Below are 23357 nucleotides of genomic sequence, written 5' to 3'. Positions count from 1 at the left end.
TGTGGCCCTTCCAGTGCTCAGCCTGTGGGGGCCCCTGATTCCCCATCCCTGAGTTAAAGCTTACCTGCCTCTTCTCTCTTCCCCACTCCACAGCATAAATATCCATTGCTAGAATTGCATACACGGGCCTGTTGGTAGTGGTGTAGTAACACGAAAGTCTTGCATTCTGTTTGCTGCTGAAGAAGTACAGAATTCTGAAAATGTTAATGTACTTCCAAGTTCCATATAAATCTGTTGGATTTGGGTTCTCGGCTGTGAATTTAGGTTCCCTTCATTTCATTTGACCCCAGGGCTCTTGGTTGCAACTCAGTTAGTGAAGAGAGAGATGAACCACAAACCCCTGTTCAGATCAGATGACACACTAAGCCAAATGTTGACTTGGCTTGATGCGGCAGCAAAAAGGACCAGGCAGAAGTGAATTTGGATGTGAGCTCCTCTGTCTTGCTACGTCAAGATTTGTTATGCTCCCAGAAACCAACTAACTAGATTTATTTATTTTAATTGAAGAGGGCCTCCCAGCTGGATTTGATTGCATAACTTTTTTTATTTAAGATATTGGTTAACTTGGAGGTGTATGTGTTCTGTGTTAAGGGGGAAATTGGTGCTGTTGCTATTAATAGATACTGAGAGGTGTGTATTGGGTCATTATTCTCCTGAAGATAGGCATGGAATATGGATTTAGACGTATGCTGTTGGAGTATCAAAAATGACAATATAATACTGCACATTATCCTGTGATCCAAACTTGTAACTCTTTGTTCATTAAGAGGAGATAGAAGGAAGCTCATCTTCTCAGTGAAGGTTGTGGTATATTGAAGTGTCAGTCAGGTTATAATTACTCATAATAAGTATTTACTTTTGGTTTGTGAAACTCTCCATAATATTGTTACAGCTTCTGGCCTGGATATCTTTCTCTCTGTTTGGAGCTGGATAGAAGACCTGAAGCCCTTACCCATATTGTTTGTTTGGATGATATGAACTTGTTGGATAGAGAACATGGTTTGTAAAACTTAATTTGATTCTTGAGTGAATTCCACATTCTCTACTTGTACTAACTAGTTTTGACATCTTTTTATTTATCAATTTTTAAAATCAATGTCAGTATAAAACAGTTTAACAACAAGAACAAAACCAAGCTATGGAAGTAATCACCCCAAGTGCATTTCTGGCAGGAAAAGAAAAGAAAAAGAAAAAATAAACCACATCGTTACCATGCACCCTTTTTTTCAGTGCAATTACACCTAAGCGTACTGTAGAACAGTGTTTCCCAACCTTTTTTGGGCAAAGGCACACTTGTTTCATGAAAAAAATCTCGAGGCACACCACCATGCCAGATGGGGAAAGGTCACTTTTTACTTATGTAAAATAGTAACAGCATAGAAGGTAATGGTTAGGCTAGCATCCCTCTTCCAAATATGCTAGGTTTTTATTTGCAGGGACTGTTCTACATGGGAAAGCATTCAGCACTGTCATTCTCCCATCTGCCATCTGAATTGGTACTATTCTGTGTCAACTTACTCTGCTGCATGTGTAGATGAAAATGGCACCAAGTGTGGGGGAGGGGGCAGAACAGGTTTCAGATACAGAATATTAAGCATACACGTACTTCAGATTGAACTGGTTGCTTGCTTTGCAAGTTTTCATTTCCCAAATGACTGCCTTGGCAAGCGCAATACCTACCAGGCTCAACGCCGGTCTCGCGCTGCCGCTTCCCGTGCTCTCAAGGACCCGGGAGGAGGAAGGCGTGAAGGGAATCCCGAAGGTGCGAAAACCTCGCGCATGCGCAGGCCTTCCGCCTGCGACAGCCCAGTAGGCCGGCCGAAGCGAGCGGCGATGGGATGTGGGAGCTCGCTCGCTCGCCGCCCCGCGTGTGCCTATATGGGGCACGTTACAGCCCCGTGACGTCAGCGCCACGCAGGCAGCCAGGCAGGCAGACGGCGAGAGCCCCGCGCTGGGCGGCCTCTCCTCGCCGCCGCCGCCCCGCCTCTCGCCGCCCGAGTCGCCCGCCTCCCTCCAGGCAACATCTCGCGGCACACCAGGCAACGTCTCGCGGCACACTAGTGTGCCGCGGAACACCGGTTGGGAAACACTGCTGTAGAACACCAGTATTGTGCACACAATAAAATGTGGCATTTCTGCTACATTGTTTTCCCTCTTCTGCACTGGCAGCTTGTGAATTTTGAAAAACCTTTTATTTATTATTTTTGCTCATTTAAATTTAATCAGACTCTCTCTTGAATTTGTGTTTTTTGTTCCAGTATAATGGAGATAGTGTTGCCGTGACAATTTAATGTCCCATTCTATCCTGCAGCAAATGCAGTTGTGTCCATCGTTGGAAACTTCCATCCTTCCTGTCTCTTGCGTACATGCTCTCAGTGTCACCTGCTATCTACTCTATTATTCTGTCCATGAATCTCCCCACCCCACCCCAACCATGGGTCCTCTAGTATTGCGGGGTTACAATTTCCATCATCCCCAGGCATAGTGGTCAAGGATTATGGGAGTTGCAGGCTAACACCATCTAGGGACCTAAGATTGGCCTGGGCTGACCTGCTTAATTTAACTCACACCATCGAGTCCTACAAAGCAATCTGGTTTGGATCTCTAAATCATTTCCTTTTGCATTTAGGAGCAATTCCAGAAACAATGGAAGAATGGAAATTCCTTCTTTGCCTTGTGAAGAGTCATTGCAGTAGTGTTCCTCATCCAGCTATGCAAAATGGCGGTGCTGTTAGTAATGGTGATCCGAATTGGCCAAATAGTGTAACAGTTGAAAATGTGGCTCTGCTGTTGGCCAGAGTAATTGGTCCCGATCGTGCCTTGCAGCTGTTGCAGGAATGCGGCCTGATGGTTGAATTATCTGAAAGATTTGCCAAGGTCTGTGAGATACTAAGAATTGCTGAAAAAAGACAAAGGTAAGTCTTCTGATAATGGTCTGAAATTGGTTGTGTCAAAAGGTAATACTGTGTCATGATTAAGTGTTGCATGTTCAAGTAGCTATAAGCCTTCAGGCTTTCACACACTCCATGTGCCAAGATTGGAACCTTCATACTTCAGTTAATGGCAGACTATAGCATTGCATCCAGATGTGGTACAAGCTATAGTTTACTGAAACCAGAAGCAAGGATGGTTAGAAAATCTTTTTCACAAAATTCATAGAATAGCCTATACTGGCATGGGATGGCCCACTTCTGTATAAATGCAGATGTTTCTTACTGAGCAGTATGAAATGAACAGACAGAATAACAGAATCATAGAATTGTAGAATTGGAAAGGGACCACAGGGGACCACATGGGGATGAGGGACCAACTCCCTTCTCTTGCGGGGGCCCAATTAGTGCCATTGCCTTCCGTTTAGAGTTTGGATGTAATCCTTGACGCTTCCCTTTCCATGGAGGCGCAGGTTACAGCAACAGCCAAGGCGACATTTTTCCACCTTCGCGGCATCAAGCAGTTGGTCCCTTACCTTTCCCGCCCCGAACTGGCCACAGTGATCCATGCGACGGTCACCTCCAGGCTTGACTACTGTAATTCGCTCTACGCGGGGCTGCCCTTGAAGCTGTCCCAGAAACTCCAGCAGGTGCAGAATGCTGCAGCGAGGCTCCTCACGGGGTCTCTGCCATGGGAGCATATTCACCCAGTGCTTTTCCAGCTGCACTGGCTCCCGGTGGAGTACAGGGTCAGATTTAAGGTGCTGGTTTTGACCTTTAAAGCCCTTCACAGCCTAGGACCCTCGTACCTACAGGACTGCCTCTCCCGGTATGCCCCACAGAGGACCTTAAGATCCATAAATAGCAACACCCTAGAGGTCCCGGGCCCTAAGGAAGTTAGATTAGCCTCAACCAGAGCCAGGGCTTTTTTAACACTGGCTCCGGCCTGGTAGAATGCTCTGTCTCATGAGACCAGGGCCCTGCAGGATCTGATTTCTTTCCGCAGGGCCTGTAAGAGTTGTTCTGCCTGGCCTTTGGCTTGGAGTCAATTTGATTCCCTCCCCCTCTTTCTTTTTTCCTTTCTCCTGTGATGAGGCTGCATTTTAATGTTTCAGTGTTTTAATGTTGTATTTTAATCTTGTTTTTAAGTTGTATTCATTCAACTTGTTTTTACCATTGCTTGTTAGCCGCCCTGAGCCCAACCTTGGCTGGGGAGGGCGGGGTATAAATAAATTTTATTATTATTATTATTACTATTATTATTAGTGCAGCCCCTTGCAATGCATAAATCTTTTGACTGATGTGGCAGGTTCAACTTCTTTAAACAACCAGAAGTTACAGTAGTAGCAACCTGCAGTGCAGACAAGTGTAAAGTCACATTTATGAGTTAATGAATTTGATGAAATTTGCTGTGTAAAGTTAGTCCCCAATTTCTTTATAATATCTCTTTTCTCCTATGTGTTCACTTTTGTTGCAGAGCCCTGATTCAGTCCATGTTGGAAAGATGTGACCGATTTTTGTGGTCTCAACAAGCATAGCAAACAAATGACGGAAAATGATAGTAGTAAGAAGCATGTTCCTCTTGTGCTGTGCCATTTCCCCAGCAATGCTTTCCTGTCAAAGTGAAGATGCATTTAGTCAGATTTGCAGAAAAAGTGATAATGAAGCTCCTTTTTCTACTGGATTTCCGTCATTCAGTATTTGAATGCATGTTTACCCAATACTTCTAACGAACAATTGTAATGCTGCTGCTTGCTCAGCAAGAATGCTTGTGCATGGTAACCTCTTTGAACTACTAGCATTGTTTAGATGTGAAAATTGGATTCTTTATGTAGGAAGCAGTGCTTCACATTCAGCATATAAATTTCAAATGAATAACTTCCATCACATTTCTAGCAGATTGCCATTTTCAGAAAGCTGCATATAAATGAATGTAATTGCAGGGACTAAGTGTATAATAATTGAGTTGAGTTAAAACACTTTTAATATAACTATTGATTCATTGGCTGAAGTAAAAGGGTGTTAAAACAAGTATATAATCTCCAAATATTTATAACTATAGCACTGTGGAATTTTACAAGTTTTATTCCGAATTTGAAGTGATAATCAACAGAACTGAGATTCCAGTAGTTAAATGTAAACACTGGCAGAACTTGCATATATTAAAAATGGGGTTTAACATAATATTTTGGCGTTTTAAAAGTTTATATAATCCTGTATACTATGGCATAGTGCTCTCTCATTGCACACATCCTAAAGAAAATATTTTGCACTGTTTTTTTGTTTACATCCTTGCACAATGCATCCTGTGCATGCATGCTTGGAAACAGTTCCCACTGTTCAATACAGCTTATGCCCAAGTATGCACGCATATGATCCTGTTCATCAAATCGGTATAATAATATACTTTCCCTTCTAAATCTAGGTGTTGGGTTGTTGTTTTTTGTAATGCTTGACTGTTTTCAGAAATGATGTATAGGAAAATGCGCTCAACATTTCTGTTAATACTACCATTGGATATTTGATCAAGATATATGCACGTAATTTGGTTTCCATTTGTATGTTAAGATTATTTAATATTGGGTGCTTCATTTTTGAGAAGGCTTGGATCCAAAGCAGTTTGCAGTTATTTCTCCTGGTGCAAAGGGGACCTACTTGCTTCTCCATCTGGCAGTAGCTCCCCACATCTTTTGAAAAAAGCTCTGCTGAAAGTTGGGGGGGGGGATCCTCTAGATTGGCCTTTTGGGGGAATGGAAAGCACTGCAGTATTTGTTGGGGGTGGTGATGGTGGAATCGGCAACTTTCCCACACCACACACGTAAAATAGTGCTTTTTTTCTAATGCACTGAGGTGGTTTGACTCAAAGTCTATGTAAATTGTGCCTATTAGATATTGGGTGATATCTAACAGTCATACTCAAGGGAGACACAGAGTATGACTTCATTGAATGTTGCCCATTGTTCTTGTATTAAATATGTTAGAACTATGCAGTTTTCATACGTTACTAGTGATTTATTGAAGCTTGGTAATCAGGGCTAGAGAAAGATTACAGAATTGTGTAATATTATTATAGTCCTTCAGCTGAAAACCGAAATGTCACAATTGTACCAACTTGTATACTCAGGTTTACTGTACAGCTTGTAAGGACTTACACGTAATTTAATACTACTGAGTTCTTCTTTCTTAACTTACGTGCTTGAGGGCCTTATATATATTTTTAGGACACAGTTCAAAGAATCTTGTGCAAAAGCTTGATTCTCCACAGTATCTTCTTAGACCTGTGCTGTTCCCCTGAGTTTTCTGGCAGGTTTCATTAGTGCTGTGGAGGCTACTTCCAGAAGCCCAGATGTGTGTAGAGTTCACCCTCCAGCTCTTTGAATCTGGGCCTTATTTTTAAATGAATGTTTACTACCTCACGTTGGGGTTGGGGGGAATAGCCAGTGTATTAATTGTGCTCAGAGTAGACTTTAAGTCTATTTATTTTGACAGGTCTATTCTGAATATAACTTGGTTGGATTTCACTTACTGGCTTTGCAATAATTTTTATTAAAAAGAAGCACAAAATCATGAAATGGTACTTTTCACACAGATTTTTTTGAAGAGAATGTGATGTGGAACAACTAAAAGTTTATGAAACATTGTTTTGCATTTTGTTACAGCTTAACAATTTGTATTTTTAAAAATAATTTACTTGCAAGCATACTTTATTTTGTAGTCACTGTTCATGTTTAAACAACAGCTTTAAAACATTGCTTGTAACCAAACAGCTTTGTTTGTGCCTTGTTCATATTTTTGTTAATCCAGATTTTAATAAAAATTAATATATCTCACTCAACGTTTTGTTCATTTTTCAGTAACATTTGGGATGTAAAAAGTCGATTGGCCATAAAATATTAGTTTACATGCTGGAAAATAAAGGACATACAAGCAGTTCATTTTATAATTCTCATGAGTACTATGTTGATTTTTTTTTTTTGCTTGCATGTGACAGGTCATCCTGTTGAATGGTCAGCTTTCTCTGTGCAAGGTTTGAATTTAAAACTAGGGATTTATGAAACTGAAATCATTGCATTTTAGGGTCTCATCTCTACAAAAGAGAAGAGAGCCAAGTTTGCTGCCAGACTTTCCCTCTTACTGCTTTTACTACAGAAGTGCTTGCACCTAAGAACATAGCAAAGCATCAACTCTTGAAATCTTGAACCACAGTTGTTTTGAAAACCCTTCTTTCAGTGACATGTAGAAAATTACCCAAGGGCCAACATTTGTGCCATTCTAATAATGTAACTTTATAAAATAGCCCTAGGCTAGCTATTGAACCTCCATTGTTTAAGCATAATAGATTTTTGAGGAATCAAAATAAAGATGGAGTAGCATACATTTCTTTTTTCTTTCACCTATGTATAATGTTTTCAGTTTCTGCATGCTGGCAGGAGACAATATTGCTGAATACAAAAGGGAAATATGTCTTCCAAAAAGTTGGAAGTTATTTCTCCATGACACTGAAACAAAGTTGCCAGTGTCCCCCCCCCCTAAAATTTGAACACAACCTATTTCCTGGGGGGGTAGGGGAACCGAATCCTTGAAAAGTTTGTGGAAGTTCCTTCCTTTCCCTGCAATAAACTAGCTCCTTGTAGAAAGGACCCCCTTACCCAGATGGTATGAATTGGGCAGTCATTTCCCAGAGCCGTCCACTCTTGGCTTCAGCCAGTTGCGCATTGTCTTCAGGGCCAGATTTAGGTTTGATGAGGCCCTAAGCTACTGAAGGTAATGGGGCCCTTTATATGTCCAGCTGCCCTATGTCAACCAATTGTTGCTGTTTTTTGTGTTGAATATATGCTATATGGTCATTTATGGACCTAACAGGTATCTAAAGCCATTTGCACATAACAAAATATGTATTTGATCAAAGTAATTGTTGAACTGAAATACAATTAAGAAGTACTTCGGGTTGAAGTAGCTTCGGGATAAGTATTTTTGGGTTGTGCGCTGTGGCGAACCGGAATTATCGAAGTGCGTTACTTCCGGGTTTTGCCGCATGCGCAGATGGTAAAAATGACATCATGTGTGGAAGCGGCGAATCACGACGCGTGGACGCGGGTTGCGTTTGCTTCTGGATGTGAACAGGGCTCCGGAACGGATCCTGTTCGCATCCAGAGGTACCACTGTATATGAATAGTGAAATTTGGAGGGGGGGCAAGAGAGTGGGGCCCTAAGCTATAGCTTGTTTAGCTTATAGGTAAAAAGGGCACTGATTGTCTTCCAGGCACTCTTTCATTTCCACCCACTTTTGACAACAGCAACAACTGGCAAAAGAGACCCGGCTCTTCAAATCCTCATTTTAGGATTTCCTAGTCATGTTGGATCTTTGAAAAAGTTCCAGTCAAATTTTGTGGGAGATTTTTTTCCTTTTTCCTGGAAAGTCTGCTTTTGATGAAGGCGGAGAACCAACCAGGAAACTACTTTCTCGACCCGACAGTTCCATTCGCACGAGGACGTGCACCGTCTTTGGGTGTATTTTAAAAAAAAAGCCTTTGCGGGGAAAGGAAAATTGTATTATTAAAAAGGGACGCCGAGGCCACCCGTTGCCGGGCGTTTCGAGAGGCCGCCGCCCGGGGGCGCTTCGCTTCGTGAGTTTGCACGGCGGCTTCGTGAGGGCGAGGCCGTGTGGCTGCTCTCCATTCCGGGCGGAGGGAGAGGCAAGGCCTGGGGCGCCTCCAGGGCCTGGCGGAAGCCGCCTCAGTTTCCGAGGGCCTACGAAGGTTTGCCGCCGTCCTCCTCCTCCTCCTCCTCCTCCTCCCATCCTTGGAGCTGCTTCATTGGCCGAGAGAGAGAGAGAAGGCGGGAAAGGACGGGGAGGCCTGTAAACAGCGGCGGCGGCCGCGCGTCTCCCACGGGGCCACCTGAACTTGTGGGGGCTGAAGCAGAAGACGCGGCGGCGGCGGCAAGCCAAGGTTCCTTCTGTCGCCGCTCGGGATATATCGCGGCTCCTGTGGGAATCATTGCTGAGGGGGCGGATTTTGTCCTGGTTTTTGGTCTGGCGGGGGGGTGGGGGGGTCTTGCCAGGGCTTAATCTGATCCCCGGGACGTGTTTTCAGTGTTAGGGCGAGGAAGCACGTGAGGTGATTTAAAAAGAAAGAAAGCTTTCCTCTTGATCGCTTGGGTTTCATTAGTTTCCCTCGCGCTTTGAGGGAGAGAGAAGGATGACTAAGGCTCAGGGTGGGCGCCAGCCCTTGGAGCCTCCTGGTTTAATGGTTAGAGCTGACGCTCATCATTTTAGTGGTGCCCCCTCGTTCTTCTCCGTTCTTTTTTACTTGCACCTTGAGATGCCCTAACCAAGGGATTGTTTGGAAATGTTATTTAATTTCTAGGTAGTCCTCTCAATAAATTATAGATGTTGCCAGCTTCAGATCCAATGGGGCAGATCAGGACCGGCATTTATTTACAAATATTTATATGCTGCTGTTTCGTAAAAAAGTATCAAAGCGGTTTGCAACAGAAATACATAAAACTCTACAGTAAAAACCATATTTAAAAGTTGAAAACAGAGCAAACTTACGTAAAACGCAGGGTTTAGGTCAGGCATAGGCAAACTCGGCCCTCCAGCTGTTTTGGGACTACAACTCCCATCATTCCTGACCACTGGTCCTGTTAGCTAGGGATGATGGGAGTTGTAGTCCCAAAACACCTGGCGGGCCGAGTTTGCCTATGTCTGGTTTAGGTACACTGCCTTTCATTCAAAGAGCTGTTGAAGAACTGGGAAGGATAGGTGAATACGTGTCTTCTGTGTTCATGTTTTGTGTGCTTTTCATACTATGTCCTATGGGAAAGAGTGTGCTGGTGGGAGGCCCTGCACCACATCCCACAAGATGTACCGTATTTACTCGAGTCTAGTGCGCCATCGAATCTTAATGGGCACCTCGGTTTTCAGAACCTTGAAACCATTTCCTGGCAAATGTACAGTAAATGTGCCATTGAATCTAATGCACACCTTAATTTTCACAGCATAATTTGGGCAAAAAAGATGAGCATTAGATTTGAGTAAATGCAGTAGATTTGTCAGCAGGTGTGTCAGCATTTGAATTGGCCTTGTTTCTTTTTTAATTGAAGGGCTTCCTAGCTTCCAAAGGACCACCTCCCCACTTCATGTGCCCAGTACAGTGGTACCTCGGGTTACATATGCTTCAGGTTACATACGCTTCAGGTTACAGACTCCACTAACCCAGAAATAGTACCTTGGGTTAAGAACTTTGCTGCAGGATGAGAACAGAAATCGTGCTCCAGCACGGCAGCAGCAGCGGGAGGTCCCATTAGCTAAAGTGGTGCTTCAGGTTAAGAACAGTTTCAGGTTAAGAACAGACCTCTGGAACGAATTAAGTACTTAACCTGAGGTACCACTGTACTTAATTTAAAAAACCCCGCAGTGTGATTGCCGTGCACATTAACGAAACATTTTTTAAGGCTTTAATTGAGAGGAAGTGATTGCAAGGCTTTGTTTTTGGATGAAAGGAGGCACATATGCATGTATCTTTTGGATATAAAACATATTGGTCTCATCCATGGACAGCTGTTAAGGAATAGTAAGTGCTGGGATGAGCCTTTGGTTTTAAAATATTTTGCTGTTGTTTGTGCTCACTTTTATAATTTTTTTAATCTGGCAGTTGGATTGTGTTACTCAAATATGGACAGGAATCCATCACCACCTTCCAGCAATGACGACGAGGAGGATGTCGTTCCTGGGGATTCTATTAGAAATACAGTTTACAGCAAACACTGGTTTTTCAGCGTCCTTACAAAACTTATTGAGGTATGCTGCATACACATGAAACCACTCATGGCCAAATTGGATGTGAGGGCAACAAAAAATATGTTTGAATTGTACAATGTCTAGTTTTAGAAGCTTTTAAATTGAATGTGTATATATGTGAAAAATATGTGGTCTATAAAACATATAATGTATAAAACAGCAGGTAAAAATAGATGAGAAGAAGCCCTGTCCAAGTAAATGCTTGATCTCTTGCATCTGCAGAGAATTGAACTAGATGATATTCAAGGTCCATTCCAACCAGTGGTTGCTGATATCAATTGGAACTGTGAAATGTGCATTCTAAGGCTGCAGTCCTATTTGTATTTGCTTGGAATTACCGTATTTTTCCCTCTATAACACGCAGATTTTTTCTCCTAAAAAGGAAGGGGAAATGTCTGTGCGTGTTATGGAGCGAATGTGTGGTCCCTGGAGCCAAAAAACCAAGCAAAAGTCAAATCGCGAGTCACGGAGAAGGGAAACCTGAAAAGAGGAAGTGGCAGCTTTCCTGCATTCTGCCTCAGGGTCTTACTGCCCACCCTCCTCTGTTTCGTTGCTGTGATTGCTGAAACGGAACAAAGAGCAGGGAAAGCCCCTCCCCTCCAGGCAAGCAGAGTGTCGTTCTTTCTAATTCCTCTCTGTGCTCCGGTGCTGCTGGGGGAGAGGGAGAGAGAGTGGGGGAGGGAGAGGGAGAGGGGGGGAGGGAGAGGGAGAAAGAGGGGGGGAGGGAGAGAGAGGGAGGGGGAGAGAGAGAGAGAGAGAGAGATGGCTGGCTTGGGGGGGGGGAACTTTTGCCTTTCTTTCCTCCCACCGGTTAAATCCCTCTCCAGCATTCTTAGCCAGCTGCTTCTCTGCCCTCTCATGTCCCTTCTTTGTTTTTCCTTCGCTCCCCACTTAAAATGTGGTTACAAAGCATAGATCCCACTGTTGCCTGGGGCTGCAATGGTGCAAAAACGTGGTTAAAAAGCATGGATCCACATGGATCCTCAGGATCTTTGCATTGGGTCACCCCAAATTCACCATCAGATCACATAGCATGTCCATGGCTACAGCCTGCACCAAAAAAAGCACGCACCCACTGTTGCCTGGGGCTGCAATGGTGCAAAAATGTGGTTACAAAGCATGGATCCACAGGGATTCTCAGGATCTTTGCATTGGGTCACCCCAAATTCACCATCAGATCACATAGCATGTCCATGGCTACAGCCTGCACCCAAAAAATCACGCACCCACTGTTGCCTGGGGCTGCAATGGTGCAAAAACGTGGTTACAAAGCATGGATCCACAGGAATTATCAGGATTTTTGCATTGGGTCACCCCAAATTCACCATCAGATCACATGTCTGTGGCCACAGCATGAAGCACAAAAATGATACACCCACTGTTTCATTCAGAATGTTTTTTCCCTTGTTTTCCTCCTCTAAAAACGATGTGCGTGTTATGGTCAGGTGCGTGTTATAGAGCGAAAAATACAGTAAGTCATGTTGACATCAGTGAGACTTGTCTTTGAGTAAAGATGGGTGGACTGAGGTGGGCAGGTGATAATATAAAATTTGCCATGCTGGTGCAAGTGCAAAGTGAAATTAAATTAAAATCTTGTTGGATTTATGCTTTATTTGTGCTATCTATAATGAATAACATAATTGCTGATTTCTAGTGATAAACTTACTGCTCACACTCAGGCTGCTGAAACAGTAGTGTATTGAGGTAATATTTCATATTTGGGTAGAAGTTTCTCCTTATGGGTCAAACAGGAGAAAAGTTGTGCATTGCAGACCAATGTGTGTTTGAGCAGACCAATGGCTTATTGTGCTACTTTGGTTCCTTTGTCAGTATGTTCTTCTTTTCTTTGGAAGGTTGTTAGCTCTAAGGAAGATGAATCTGAGTTGAACAATGTTGAAGAACAAGTGGAGCTAAATGAAGAACTGGAAAATGACATTTGCAAAGTGTGGGACATGTCAATGGATAAGGTATGTTTTTAGTGATTTGGTATTCTGATACTTTGGATATTTTTAGTGGTTGTTATCTGTAAATATTTGCAGATATGTATTTTGTTTTATTCTATGTTTAAGGTTAGCCTTATTGTAAACAACTTCAGTCTATCAATTAATAAAATAAGTATATTCTGTAAAGGTTTGCAATTATCTGGGAGACGTCTGGTTTCTGTTCCTTAGATATTTTAGTGTCCAGTAAGCTTGTAAAAGAAGAATCATGCATAGCTATTGTTGGCTAGGAACAGTGTTGCTAAAATATGTAAGTTGCGAAACTGTGTTGTTTTGTGCTATCTGTTAGCACTCTCTTTGGGCAAAATCCAGTGTTAGTCAAGCTCAGAGTAGGCCCATTAAAATCTGTAGACCTATTCTGAGTGTGACTAACAATGGATATTCACTCATTGTATATTGTCTTGGAAGGTTTATCCTGCCCTAATTTTTTTAAAAAATGTGAGATGAATGATGAGTATCTTCTGAAATATCAATTTACCATAGCTGTCAAGTTGTATATCATGAGAGTTTCTTGTGTGTGGAAAAACTGCTGTCCATCACAGAGTTCTTAGGAATTGTGGGAATAATCTGGGCCAGCTCAGCAAAATACAGTGGTGCCTCGCAAGACGAAAAGAATCTGTTCCGCGATTCTCTTCGTCTAGCGGTTTTTTCGTCTTGCGAAGCAAGCCCATTGACAGCTTAGCGGATTAGCGCTACAGTGGTCTAGCGGCTTTCAGCGATCAGCTGTTAAGCGGCTTATCAGCGGAACAGCTGATAAGCGGCTTAGCGCCTTAGGAAAAGGGGGGGGGGAGTGAAAAAACCCGCGGGGACTCGCAAGATTTTTTCGTCTTGCGAAGCAACCCCATAGGGAAATTCGTTTTGCGAAGCGCCTCCAAAACGGAAAACCCTTTCGTCTAGCGGGTTTTCCGTCTTGCGGGGCGTTCGTCTTGCGGGGCACCACTGTACATAGGACCTTATTGGCTTTCTTACCAATTTCTTAATATCTTGTACAGTGGTACCTCGGGTTAAGTACTTAATTCGTTCCGGAGGTCCGTTCTTAACCTGAAACTGTTCTTAACCTGAAGCACCACTTTAGCTAATGGGGCCTCCCGCTGCCCCGCCGGAGCACAATTTCTGTTCTCATCCTGAAACAAAGTTCTTAACCTGAAGCACTATTTCTGGGTTAGCGGAGCCTGTAACCTGAAGCGTATGTAACCCGATATACCACTGTGTTAATTTAAGAAGCAATTGGATATTTTTCTATTAATGGATATATCATTATAGATAATCATTAACTTCGGTGTAGGAGGGACTAAAATGACAAGTGGTTTTTTAATAAAAAAATAATTTTTATTAAGTTTCATCTTACCAAATTAAACACATCAAACCAATTAATCCAAATTATAACAATACAAATCATATAATCCAATTATTTTCCAAATTATAAATTTTTGTGGGGGGTACCCATGCTTCTTGATCGGCAGGAGTCCAATCCTTGAATATTTGTGCTGCTTTCATATTCAGAATGATATTTCCGGTCCCCTCTTCTCAATCCTTGTTGTTACTCATTTTCCTTTTCATTCACCTCCGAGTTGCTCCACAAGTGGGTTGAAAAAACCAGTCATATTTGTGTTTCTGTCTGGGCTTTGTGCTGCTCTCTCATAAATCACTCTCATCCAATAGTCCAGGCATGTCTGCTCGAGCAAGCAATCACCATTTTGTCGTTCCGATGAAATACAGTCTAAAAGCTCGCTCTTTAACTTTCCCGACCTGTTGCATCGTAAATTAGTCTTTTTCCAGGAGGGCTGCCCCTTCCAGTTCGCAATCTCATCAAAAGTAATAAATCTTCGGCTCGCCCTCCCAAAGACCAAACCTCCTGCAACACAGGTCTCGTATCACATCTCCATTCTTACTGCGTCACAAAGAGAGCCCTTCTTCTTTCCAAATCCTTCACAGAGTAAAACCTTTAAGTTCATATTATTTCCACACAGTTCATTTTTAGTCCCATTTGCCAATTAATTGCTGTGACAGATCTTCTAAAAGGGAAGGTTTATTAGTTAATCACATAGAGCAAAAAAAAAAAAGTCATTTCCCCCCCTTTCAGTTCCGTTGCATTCCATTCCACATACCATGTCTGTAGTACTTTGATGTAATCTTCCGTCTCAGTCTTCTTCATTTCGATGGTAAAATTGTTAGCAGATAAAAACCTCCTGCCTCTCTTGAAGCATGTGCGTTATCTTTCACCAATTTTTTTCCTTTTAAGTAACACAACTAGTTTTGCACCTGGAAGCAGCTTCAGAGGAGTTCCGAGGCCCGTTGTGCACCCAGTGCCTCACCCCCTCCTTCTTCCGAACTCGGGGGTGATTTATGTCAACAGCGGGTGAAAACTGCATCTATCCCCCCTGGAGAGATGAGGGAGACTGATTTACTCTCCATAATCAGCCTCTAATTACCTCGTGCGAGCTGGATAGAGGTTAATATCCGCCATCTTCCAAGGCACCCCTAGCGGCCCCCCTAAAATGACAAGTGTTAATGCACTGGATAAATAAGAACTGACAAGATAGCTACTTATAGTTGGGTATGTGTAGTGGTCATCTGAATCTGAATGAAAGACTGCCTTACTTTTCAAAGTGAACTGAATTTCATTTCTCATGTAATCGTCCACTGACACATAACCATTCTTGTTTACAGGATGTTGCTTTATTTCTACAAGAGTTTAATGCCCCTGATATATTTTTGGGTGTCTTTGCCAAGTCCAAGAGTCCTCGGCTTACTGTAAGTCATCTCTTGACTCTGTACCCTGTTTATTAATAACGCATTGTGCTTTTTTGATGCGATCCGTATGCCCTATGTAGGCAGGTGCAGATGAAAGGCAAAATAGAAAAGAATTGGTATTCAGCTCTACCAGTAGACAAGCCAATATAGAATCAAGGCCTATTTCTCAATTTCCAGCAGGTTTTGTTCTTAGTCACAGTTCTTCACAATATTATTATAAAACCTGATTCCTCTTAACTTGATAATGTGGCAGTCGGCCAAATGTAACTCCCAATAAAATTAAAAGTATCTCTTCATAAGACAGTGCTGCCAAATCTATGGGGAGGGGGATTACATTGACTTTTGGCTTCTTAAATTAGGTGAACCCAGTGCTTGAAAAGCTAGGATAATTAGAAGTTTCCTTTAGTCATAGGACTGTGGGGTTGTAAGAGTCACAGTGGATCATCAAGTCTGGTTTCCCTCCTAGATTGGCTCTTTGATTCATACACTCATTCCTCCAAAATTGTTTTTAAAAACTTCTAAGTAAGGAGTTCAATAGGCTGCATTGGCAGCTTGTGTCACTGCTGAATTGCTCTAGTAAATCCGCTGCACTTTCTGCTGGAAGGTAAGAGTCCTGGCTATTTTTATTCATGTGTCATGGTGCAGTCATGTCTCGGGCAGCATCACACTTATGGGGGAGTGTAACACATTTCACTCAACAGGGGTTAACTTCTGAATGGACATGCATAGTATTGCACTGTCAGCATCTTGTGGCTTAACTTGTTCCAATGGAACTGCCAAGGAAGATGGTTCAGAAACTTCATGTGGCATGAAAAGCAGTTGCCCAACTATTGACAGGCATTAATTGGCATAGCCATATCACACATGCAATGAAACAATTGGATCAACTTCACATTTCTTTCCATGTCCAACTCAGGATGTGTATTTTAACCTTCAAAGCTTAAATAGTACTGTACCTTGTTATTTCAGGGAGAACCTCCTTCTGCATAAACTTCTCTAAAGTTTTAGATCAGTCTACGATGCTAGAATGGCTTTAACACCATGTGGGTAATCTTTGGTTTGTAGCACTGGATATTTGTAGCTCTAGATATTTATCCATCTAGTGCTTTGGGAATAGCCCCCCTTTTTGTTATCTTTGGATTTTTCTACTGTGTCTGTTGGATTTGTTCCTGGTGTTTTGATATATATTTATTTTTAGTTATATGCTTTTTTGTTTTGCTTTTGTACATTTCTTTGGAAGTACAACTCGAAAAGCAGAATGCAGTATTCATTAATCAATCAATACATTTATACTTGGGAATAACTTTTATTTAATACTTACCCTCCTATATTAAAAAGGTTATAGCATGAATTATGCCGTATTTACTGGAAAGGATGAACTACTGTTGACTCCTTTTTCTGTAACCATCTTCTAAGCACTTTCAAATTTGACAGTATAATTTTTCACCTGTGTTGGCCAGAATGAAACACAATTCTTCAAGGCAAAAGACTTGCTGGCAATTCCCCCTCTCTTTTTTACACTTACAAGTCTGTTTCTCAGCAATGATTGGCTTATAGTTAAAATCCACAGAGCAGGGCATTATAATTTGAGAAATGCTGGTGTGTGGAGGCAGTCTCTTTTGGCCTGTGGGAGTTGATGATGCAGTGCAGCTTCTTGCCTCCAGGAGGAAGGAAATGGGAAGAGGAGGTACAGATGGATTTGGGAGCTTGCTGATGACAAAGATGCTGGCTCACAAAAGCAGAACTTCCATTGATCTGCTGTGTTCTGGCCCTGACAGTATACCGTACATTTCTCTCTCACACACACCGAGTAACACACAGTGTTACTGTGCAAATAACTTTATTCTTATTTGGGAATACTCAATTGGTTCATGTTCTTCCAAAATATCTTGGAGCACCTGAATCTAGCCACTGCCATAGAAGAAGACATGGCTAAATGTTGCTCTGCTCTGAGCCTGTATGGCTGCTGAAGACCAAGCAAGGGTCAAAAGCACATCTGTCCTATTCCTTGAAACTGTTTTTCTTTCTGCTACAATATTTCCTCCAATATATTGGCATTTCAGGAAATCTGTGTGGGAATACTGGGCAATATGGCCTGTTGCCAAGACGTATGCCTGTCCATTAGCAAACATGAGAACCTTGGGTAAGTAGTATGCTTTGTTCTTGGTTTATCAGTGTTTTTGAAACTGTAAATGTTTCAACTCTTAATTGTTGTAAAGTACTAGACGGCGCCGGCTCACGGCCTCTAGAGCGAGATGAGCACGCAACCCTAGAGTCGGACATGACTGGCCCGTACGGGCAGGGGTACCTTTACCTTTACCTTACTAGACAGGCACATGTACTAGACATGCTGTTTATAGAGTGGGGGAAAACAGATTCAAGATATTAACATTTGTAAGACTGGACAAGAGGGTGACTGGTAATAAGGGCAAGCAGGAGTCAGATGTCTCTGTAAGTTTTTGACTTCACTACAGAAAATGTTTTAGTGAGAGGAATGTCATTGATGTGGCAGGAGTCAGAGTCAAAGCACAAGAGTTATGGAGTAAATGTAAGAAAAGGAACTGATAGACTGAGACCTGGTTTTCTGTACATTTGTGTGGGGAGGGCAGAAGGATGGTGAGGGAGAGCTTGGAGGTATTGAAAGAGTGTCTGAAAGAATGGAGAAAGAATTGAATGTCTGAAATGTAACAGTTTGAAGGAGAACAGGAGGGAGTGTGGAAAAGAGCATAAAATTTGTACATTTCAAATTGTACTATGCACAGCCCTTTTCCAATAGAGGTTTTTCAGCAGCTTCTAACTTCTCCGTAGTTACACTTCCTCTTTTTGTACTTTATGACACAGATTTAAAGGAGTGAATGGTTCACCAACTGCAGTTTGAGTGATAGGTCACTGGAGAAGCATGTGCTTTGCTTACAGAAGGTCCTAGGTTTGACCCTTGGCACCTCAAGATGGAACTACCCCATTCTGAAACCCTGGAGAGCCACTACCTATCAGTCTAGACAGTACTGAGCTAGACAGATGAATGGTCTGATCCTGCATAAGGCAGTGTCCTGCGTTTCTTGCAAACTCTCTGGCAATGACCTTATCACTGCTGTTCTACAATTAACAGATTGCTGGTACTACGGACATGTGAGGTAGTAGCAAGGCTATTCCTGTCCATGTACAATTTCCCCCTTTTAATTAGTTAGTGAATGCCAGTCTAAATGCTGTTGACAAAGAATCAAGAACTTGAATACAGAGTTGTAGGCTAGTGCCCTTTATGACTGATTGTCCCAGCTTTATGTGTCTCACTTCATCTTATACTTGGATAAAGAAATTCCTCCCAGCTTACTTGTTCTTTATTCTTGCAGCTATAAATATTAGAGATGTATATTTAGGAGATGGTGGCATGTGGTGGCGTACGTCTGGACAAAATTTCAGAAAAATGTATGGGAAATTAATCCTCGCTGTCTCCTCATTTTCAATCTGTTGTCATTTTTTCAGACAGATGGTGCTGCAGCGTTTATGTGATTCCGATTCCCCTACTCTCCTCGAAACAAGCAGGTAAGCTATTTTGTCAGGAACTAAAATAGCATAAGCTACCCCTAAGTATTGAGTTGTAGTGCATGTAAATATAATATTAGCAGGTGTGCTTAATTTCATGAATGAAGGCTTCAATCCTACATATACTTACTTGGAAGCAAGTGCTATTGAATACAATAGGCCTTACTTTCAGGCTTCCAAATTCTTTCTTTTCTACCTAAAATCACATTTGAACTGATACCAGTATCCCAGATTCTAATTTTTGTTGTAACTCTGGTAGACATTCCTCATTTACACATATGGAGTTAAAATTAATGGTACAATCCTATTACTATCTACTGAGAAGCAAGTGCCATTGACTTCAAGTGGACTTACTTCCAAGATTGCAGCCCAAATATTGGTTTTCTTTTTAAAGTGTGATTAAGTGTGATTTTTCCCCTTTAGGTTGTTGCTAACTTGCCTCTGCCACTCTGAGGTGGCCAATATTTGGGTGGAAAGAATTCGACAAAGTCCATCAGTGTATGACTGTGTATGTTTCATCATGTCTAGTTCAACAAATGGTATGTTATAAATTAATCTGGATATTGCTGCTGTCAGGCCACTTTCTGTTTCCTTATGAAAAGGCTAGCATGTTTCAAATAACTCTTTTATCAATTGAATGTTTTTATATTTCTTAAGAAAAATGTTCCAGGCATTTTAAGTGAGGTATATCAATAACTATTTAACTCTTTTTGGTGAATTCTTCTGAATGCATTGTAATCATAACCAGCACAGCTGTCTCCTTCCCGCTCATGATAGTAAGGGGGAACCCAATTCCGTCTGGCAAGCTGCAGTGGGTATGTGGATGAAACTATCTTTGTGCTACTGGAATACAGCCTTTGGGTGGAATTCCATGTTGCGCTATGACAAAAGTTCCATTCCACTCAAGCATTGCAGGTTTTCCAGATGGAACGAATCCCCCCCCCCCACCCCTTTGTGTTGTTCTGGGTGGTTTTTTGCACAAGTGGAAGTGGTTATAGGTATGTACTTTACAACTGTATTGAGATGGATGTGGGGGGCTGTATAGAAATGTTTGAACTAATAAATAAGATGTCAAAGAGCTTATACTAAAAGTAAGTCACAATAACAGATATCACCAAAAGAAGCCAGACAAAAAATAAATAAATTGAAACTGTTTTCTTTGTGTTGTTTTCTAAGAAGTGAGCAAGAGTAAATTTTATTTCATTAGTTCATCAATATATAAATCAGATTTGATCTTTGTTACAGTGGAGTTGCTAGTGAAAATAGGTGAGGTGGTCGACAAGTTGTTTGACTTGGATGAAGAATTAATGTTAAACTGGATTAAGAAAGGTTCTTGTCAGTCAGTGGAGCAGCCTGCAGATGATTCTCCAGATGAGCTTCCAAATTTCAAAATTGTACCTTGCCTGCTTGAAGCTATAAAACAAATCTGGTATGTATATGCCCATATCTGAATGCATGTGATATTGTCGCTACTTATTTACATTTTTATCCCACACTTGGCAGCATACATAGTTTCCCTTCTCCCCTAGATCAATGTTACCCAATGAGACTCATTGATTAGGGGATTTGAACCCAAATCTCACATGTTTTAGTCTGTGTTATGCATAGTGGCTTTTGGGTATACGTGTACCATTTCATGGGTGCCCAAAATGTTATTTTTTAAAAAGTCCACACTTGACCTACCTGCCAAGGCGACAGGAAGACTGTACCAAGGGTACTGATATTTATAAGAGGACTGTGCCTCTGTCTGTCTGCACGGAGGCTTTTTCCTTATGGAGAAAAGGAGAAAGTCTGTTCATGTAAGCAGGGAACAAATGTACACGCCTGAACAAAAATAGCCTGTTCAAACTATTACTGGAAATGAAAACTCAAGAACAACTTGAGTTTAGCCACCCTAAGAGTAATTGACTGAGAACTGAGGTAGAAATATTGGAAAAAATATTCACTTTACATAGGCATACAGATTTCTTGGTGGTAATAGTTCTAAACATAATTTGTAATTCTTTTCTGCAGCACAGATAAAAGTTCAGAAGGGCTTGATGTTTATATGCATATCCTACAGCTGCTCACCACAGTGGATGAAGGCGTTCAAGCTATTGGTAGGATGCTTCAATTGCACTTTATTGCAACAAATTTGAAGAATTCTTTGGTAGACGTTTTCTTCAAGTTGCATGAGATATTTCTTTTTTCCATTCTGAAGTACAGACTCCTGGTAATGGAAAAGAAACTTGGACTTTGCTGTATGATCTGTTTTGTCATGAACTCTGCCAGCCCGATGATCCACCAATTGTTGTTCATGAACAGAAGACAGTCTTGGCTTCTACTTTGTCTGTGTTATCAGCCATCTTTGCTTCACAGACTATATATGGACACAGACACGAATATATCAAGATGGACAAAAGCAAGTGTATTTTCTTACTTACCACAAGAGCTAATATTTTAGGGATGCTAAGGTTTTTATAGAAAACAGTGGCAGTCTGGAGTTGTGGTATAGGTCACAGGTGATGGGGAATGAGAAAAAGTATATGTTCATCTAGGCAAATGTCTGTGTAGATCACAGGTGTGTGACTCCCCAGTATGGGCAAATTTGCTTCGCTGGCTGGACCTCCCCTTTTAGTGTCTTATATTCCTTAGTTGGGGAATAATTATTTCAGTCCTTGGAATGTTCATTGTTTTCATTATAATAAAGTATGTAGAGACACATTCCATTTTTCATCAAAGCTTTCACATCTCAAAACCTTTAATTACACTGTTACTTAGGGCAGATTACCAAAAATGCTAGTTCATACGTCCATAAAGTTTTTTCTTGTTTTACCTGTCAGATATGCCTCTGATTGATAGCCTGATTAGAGTCTTGCAGAACATGGATGAATGTGGGAAGAGATCTGTAGAAAGCTCCAACAAACCCAAGTCAGAGGAGGCCGAGAAGTTGGGAACAGCTGAGGAGGATTTTCATTTTAAAATCTTGAAGGACATCTGTTGTGAACTACTGTCCAATGTTCTTCAGGAACTTTCTAAGGTAACAGGCATATGAACCTGTAGATTCACGTGCTTTTTGTCTCTGCTCTGGTTTTATCACTAGTGCAGTGATGCCCACGATCATCTTTCATATGGGTTACAGCGTTCATTTTGAAATGTTTTCCAGGGTACCCCTTGATCACCTGGACTCCATGTGTGCATTGTCATCATGTGGAGCTTTTCATGGGAGCATGTTAATTTGTTGTCATCTTGCATTTGCACTGCATTGCCAGCATTTTTTTTATTATTTTATACAGTACTATATGAGCATGTTCATTCAGTTGGATAGCAACACACACACACACACACACACACAAAATATTATATGAACTAATAATATTTTGGTGTTTCTAGGAAAACATACTGGAGGGGCTCAAGCAAAGCCATCTAAATGAACAGAAATGTTCCTGTGCGTTTAAAAACCTTCTCCCGTTGTATTCTTCTCCGGTATGTATGATCTCTGAAAATAAGCAAAAAACTGTTGCCCCTAGTAGGTAAATGCAACCCTCAGGCCAAAGAAGGTTAGCCACACCTGATTTAAATAATCCATTTGAGTTCATTAATCTTATTCAAGATGCATGCTAAATAGCCTGGCAATTCCTATGGTCCACCTGACTCAACTTGTTGACACTTGTATTTTATTTTACACAGGTAGAGAATTTTCTTAAAGTGCTGAATGAAGCCGATCAGGTCCTTGCTGACAACTTAAGAAAAGCATTCCCAAGCTTGAGACTTCAGGCATAGGAGCATATTAATTTTTTTACAGAAAGATTTGGAATCATTCATTCCTGTTTTAAGAAAGCAACATGTGACGAATAAAGAAGCGTGTATTATTTCTGAAACATCTTTGCAAGGAAACTCAGATGAACACCTTCATAAAACCGGAATGGAAGGAGTGGAGAATGGCATACAACACAGACTTTAGGAGAACTTGTTTTCCAGCTGTAGTTCTAAGTACTGTACTTAAGGGGGAGTGCAAGCGTAGTTTTATTTGTTAGTAGCCATTGAGGTTGTTTGTCTCAACTTAATTGACAAAATAATTGAAGATGCTTCATTTATTTTGAAACAGTTTGTATGTAGTTTTTAAAAGTTAATTGTTGGGTCTGCGTTTTCTGCAGCAGAAGCTTGAAAGGTGGAAAACATGGCTGCCTTGGCAATGGCCAACAAGGGCTCAGGGCAGGTTTTCTGCCTCTTCGCTGGCATAAAGAAGGGCACTGTTTCCTCTGGTGCAGTTGCATCATGGGGATGGGGGTGTCGTTCATACAGTGAACAGTTGTCCAGTAAGGCAGATGTGCCTGTGTCAATGGA

The 23357-nt window shown here is 41.6% G+C and overlaps 2 protein-coding genes across 4 annotated transcripts in view; both read left to right on the top strand.

Moving 5' to 3' along the window:
- The window catches only part of HPS5 (HPS5 biogenesis of lysosomal organelles complex 2 subunit 2), a 28562-nt gene extending 21802 nt beyond the window's left edge, over positions 1 to 6760 (top strand). Inside the window, exons 20-22 of the mRNA XM_028732902.2 lie at positions 893 to 999; positions 2630 to 2915; positions 4408 to 6760. Of these exons, the coding sequence (XP_028588735.2) occupies positions 893 to 999; positions 2630 to 2915; positions 4408 to 4468 (454 nt within the window). The 3' untranslated portion in view covers positions 4469 to 6760. The remainder of the gene's footprint in view (positions 1 to 892; positions 1000 to 2629; positions 2916 to 4407) is intronic.
- A 1816-nt stretch (positions 6761 to 8576) lies between these two features.
- Positions 8577 to 22795, top strand: SAAL1 (serum amyloid A like 1). 3 transcript variants are annotated; one of them, XM_028732853.2, is made up of 13 exons: positions 8581 to 8881; positions 10589 to 10734; positions 12588 to 12701; positions 15405 to 15488; positions 17552 to 17631; positions 18972 to 19031; positions 19455 to 19570; positions 20277 to 20460; positions 21045 to 21130; positions 21232 to 21432; positions 21854 to 22050; positions 22404 to 22496; positions 22701 to 22795. In XM_028732853.2, the coding sequence occupies exons 2-13, from the start codon at positions 10609 to 10611 to the stop codon at positions 22791 to 22793; spliced, it is 1434 nt and encodes a 477-aa protein (XP_028588686.2). In that variant the 5' UTR covers positions 8581 to 8881; positions 10589 to 10608; the 3' UTR covers positions 22794 to 22795. The 3 variants fall into 3 exon arrangements, with proteins under 3 accessions (XP_077787274.1, XP_028588686.2, XP_077787264.1); XM_077931138.1 differs by lacking the exon at positions 21232 to 21432; XM_077931148.1 differs by lacking the exons at positions 15405 to 15488; positions 21232 to 21432 and having other exon boundaries at positions 8577 to 8881.
- The last annotated feature ends 562 nt before the right edge of the window (positions 22796 to 23357 follow it).

Source organism: Podarcis muralis, chromosome 1 (assembly GCF_964188315.1).
Source record: "Podarcis muralis chromosome 1, rPodMur119.hap1.1, whole genome shotgun sequence".
NCBI classification, from domain to species: domain Eukaryota; kingdom Metazoa; phylum Chordata; class Lepidosauria; order Squamata; family Lacertidae; genus Podarcis; species Podarcis muralis.
This window is presented reverse-complemented; position numbering and strand designations above follow the sequence as displayed.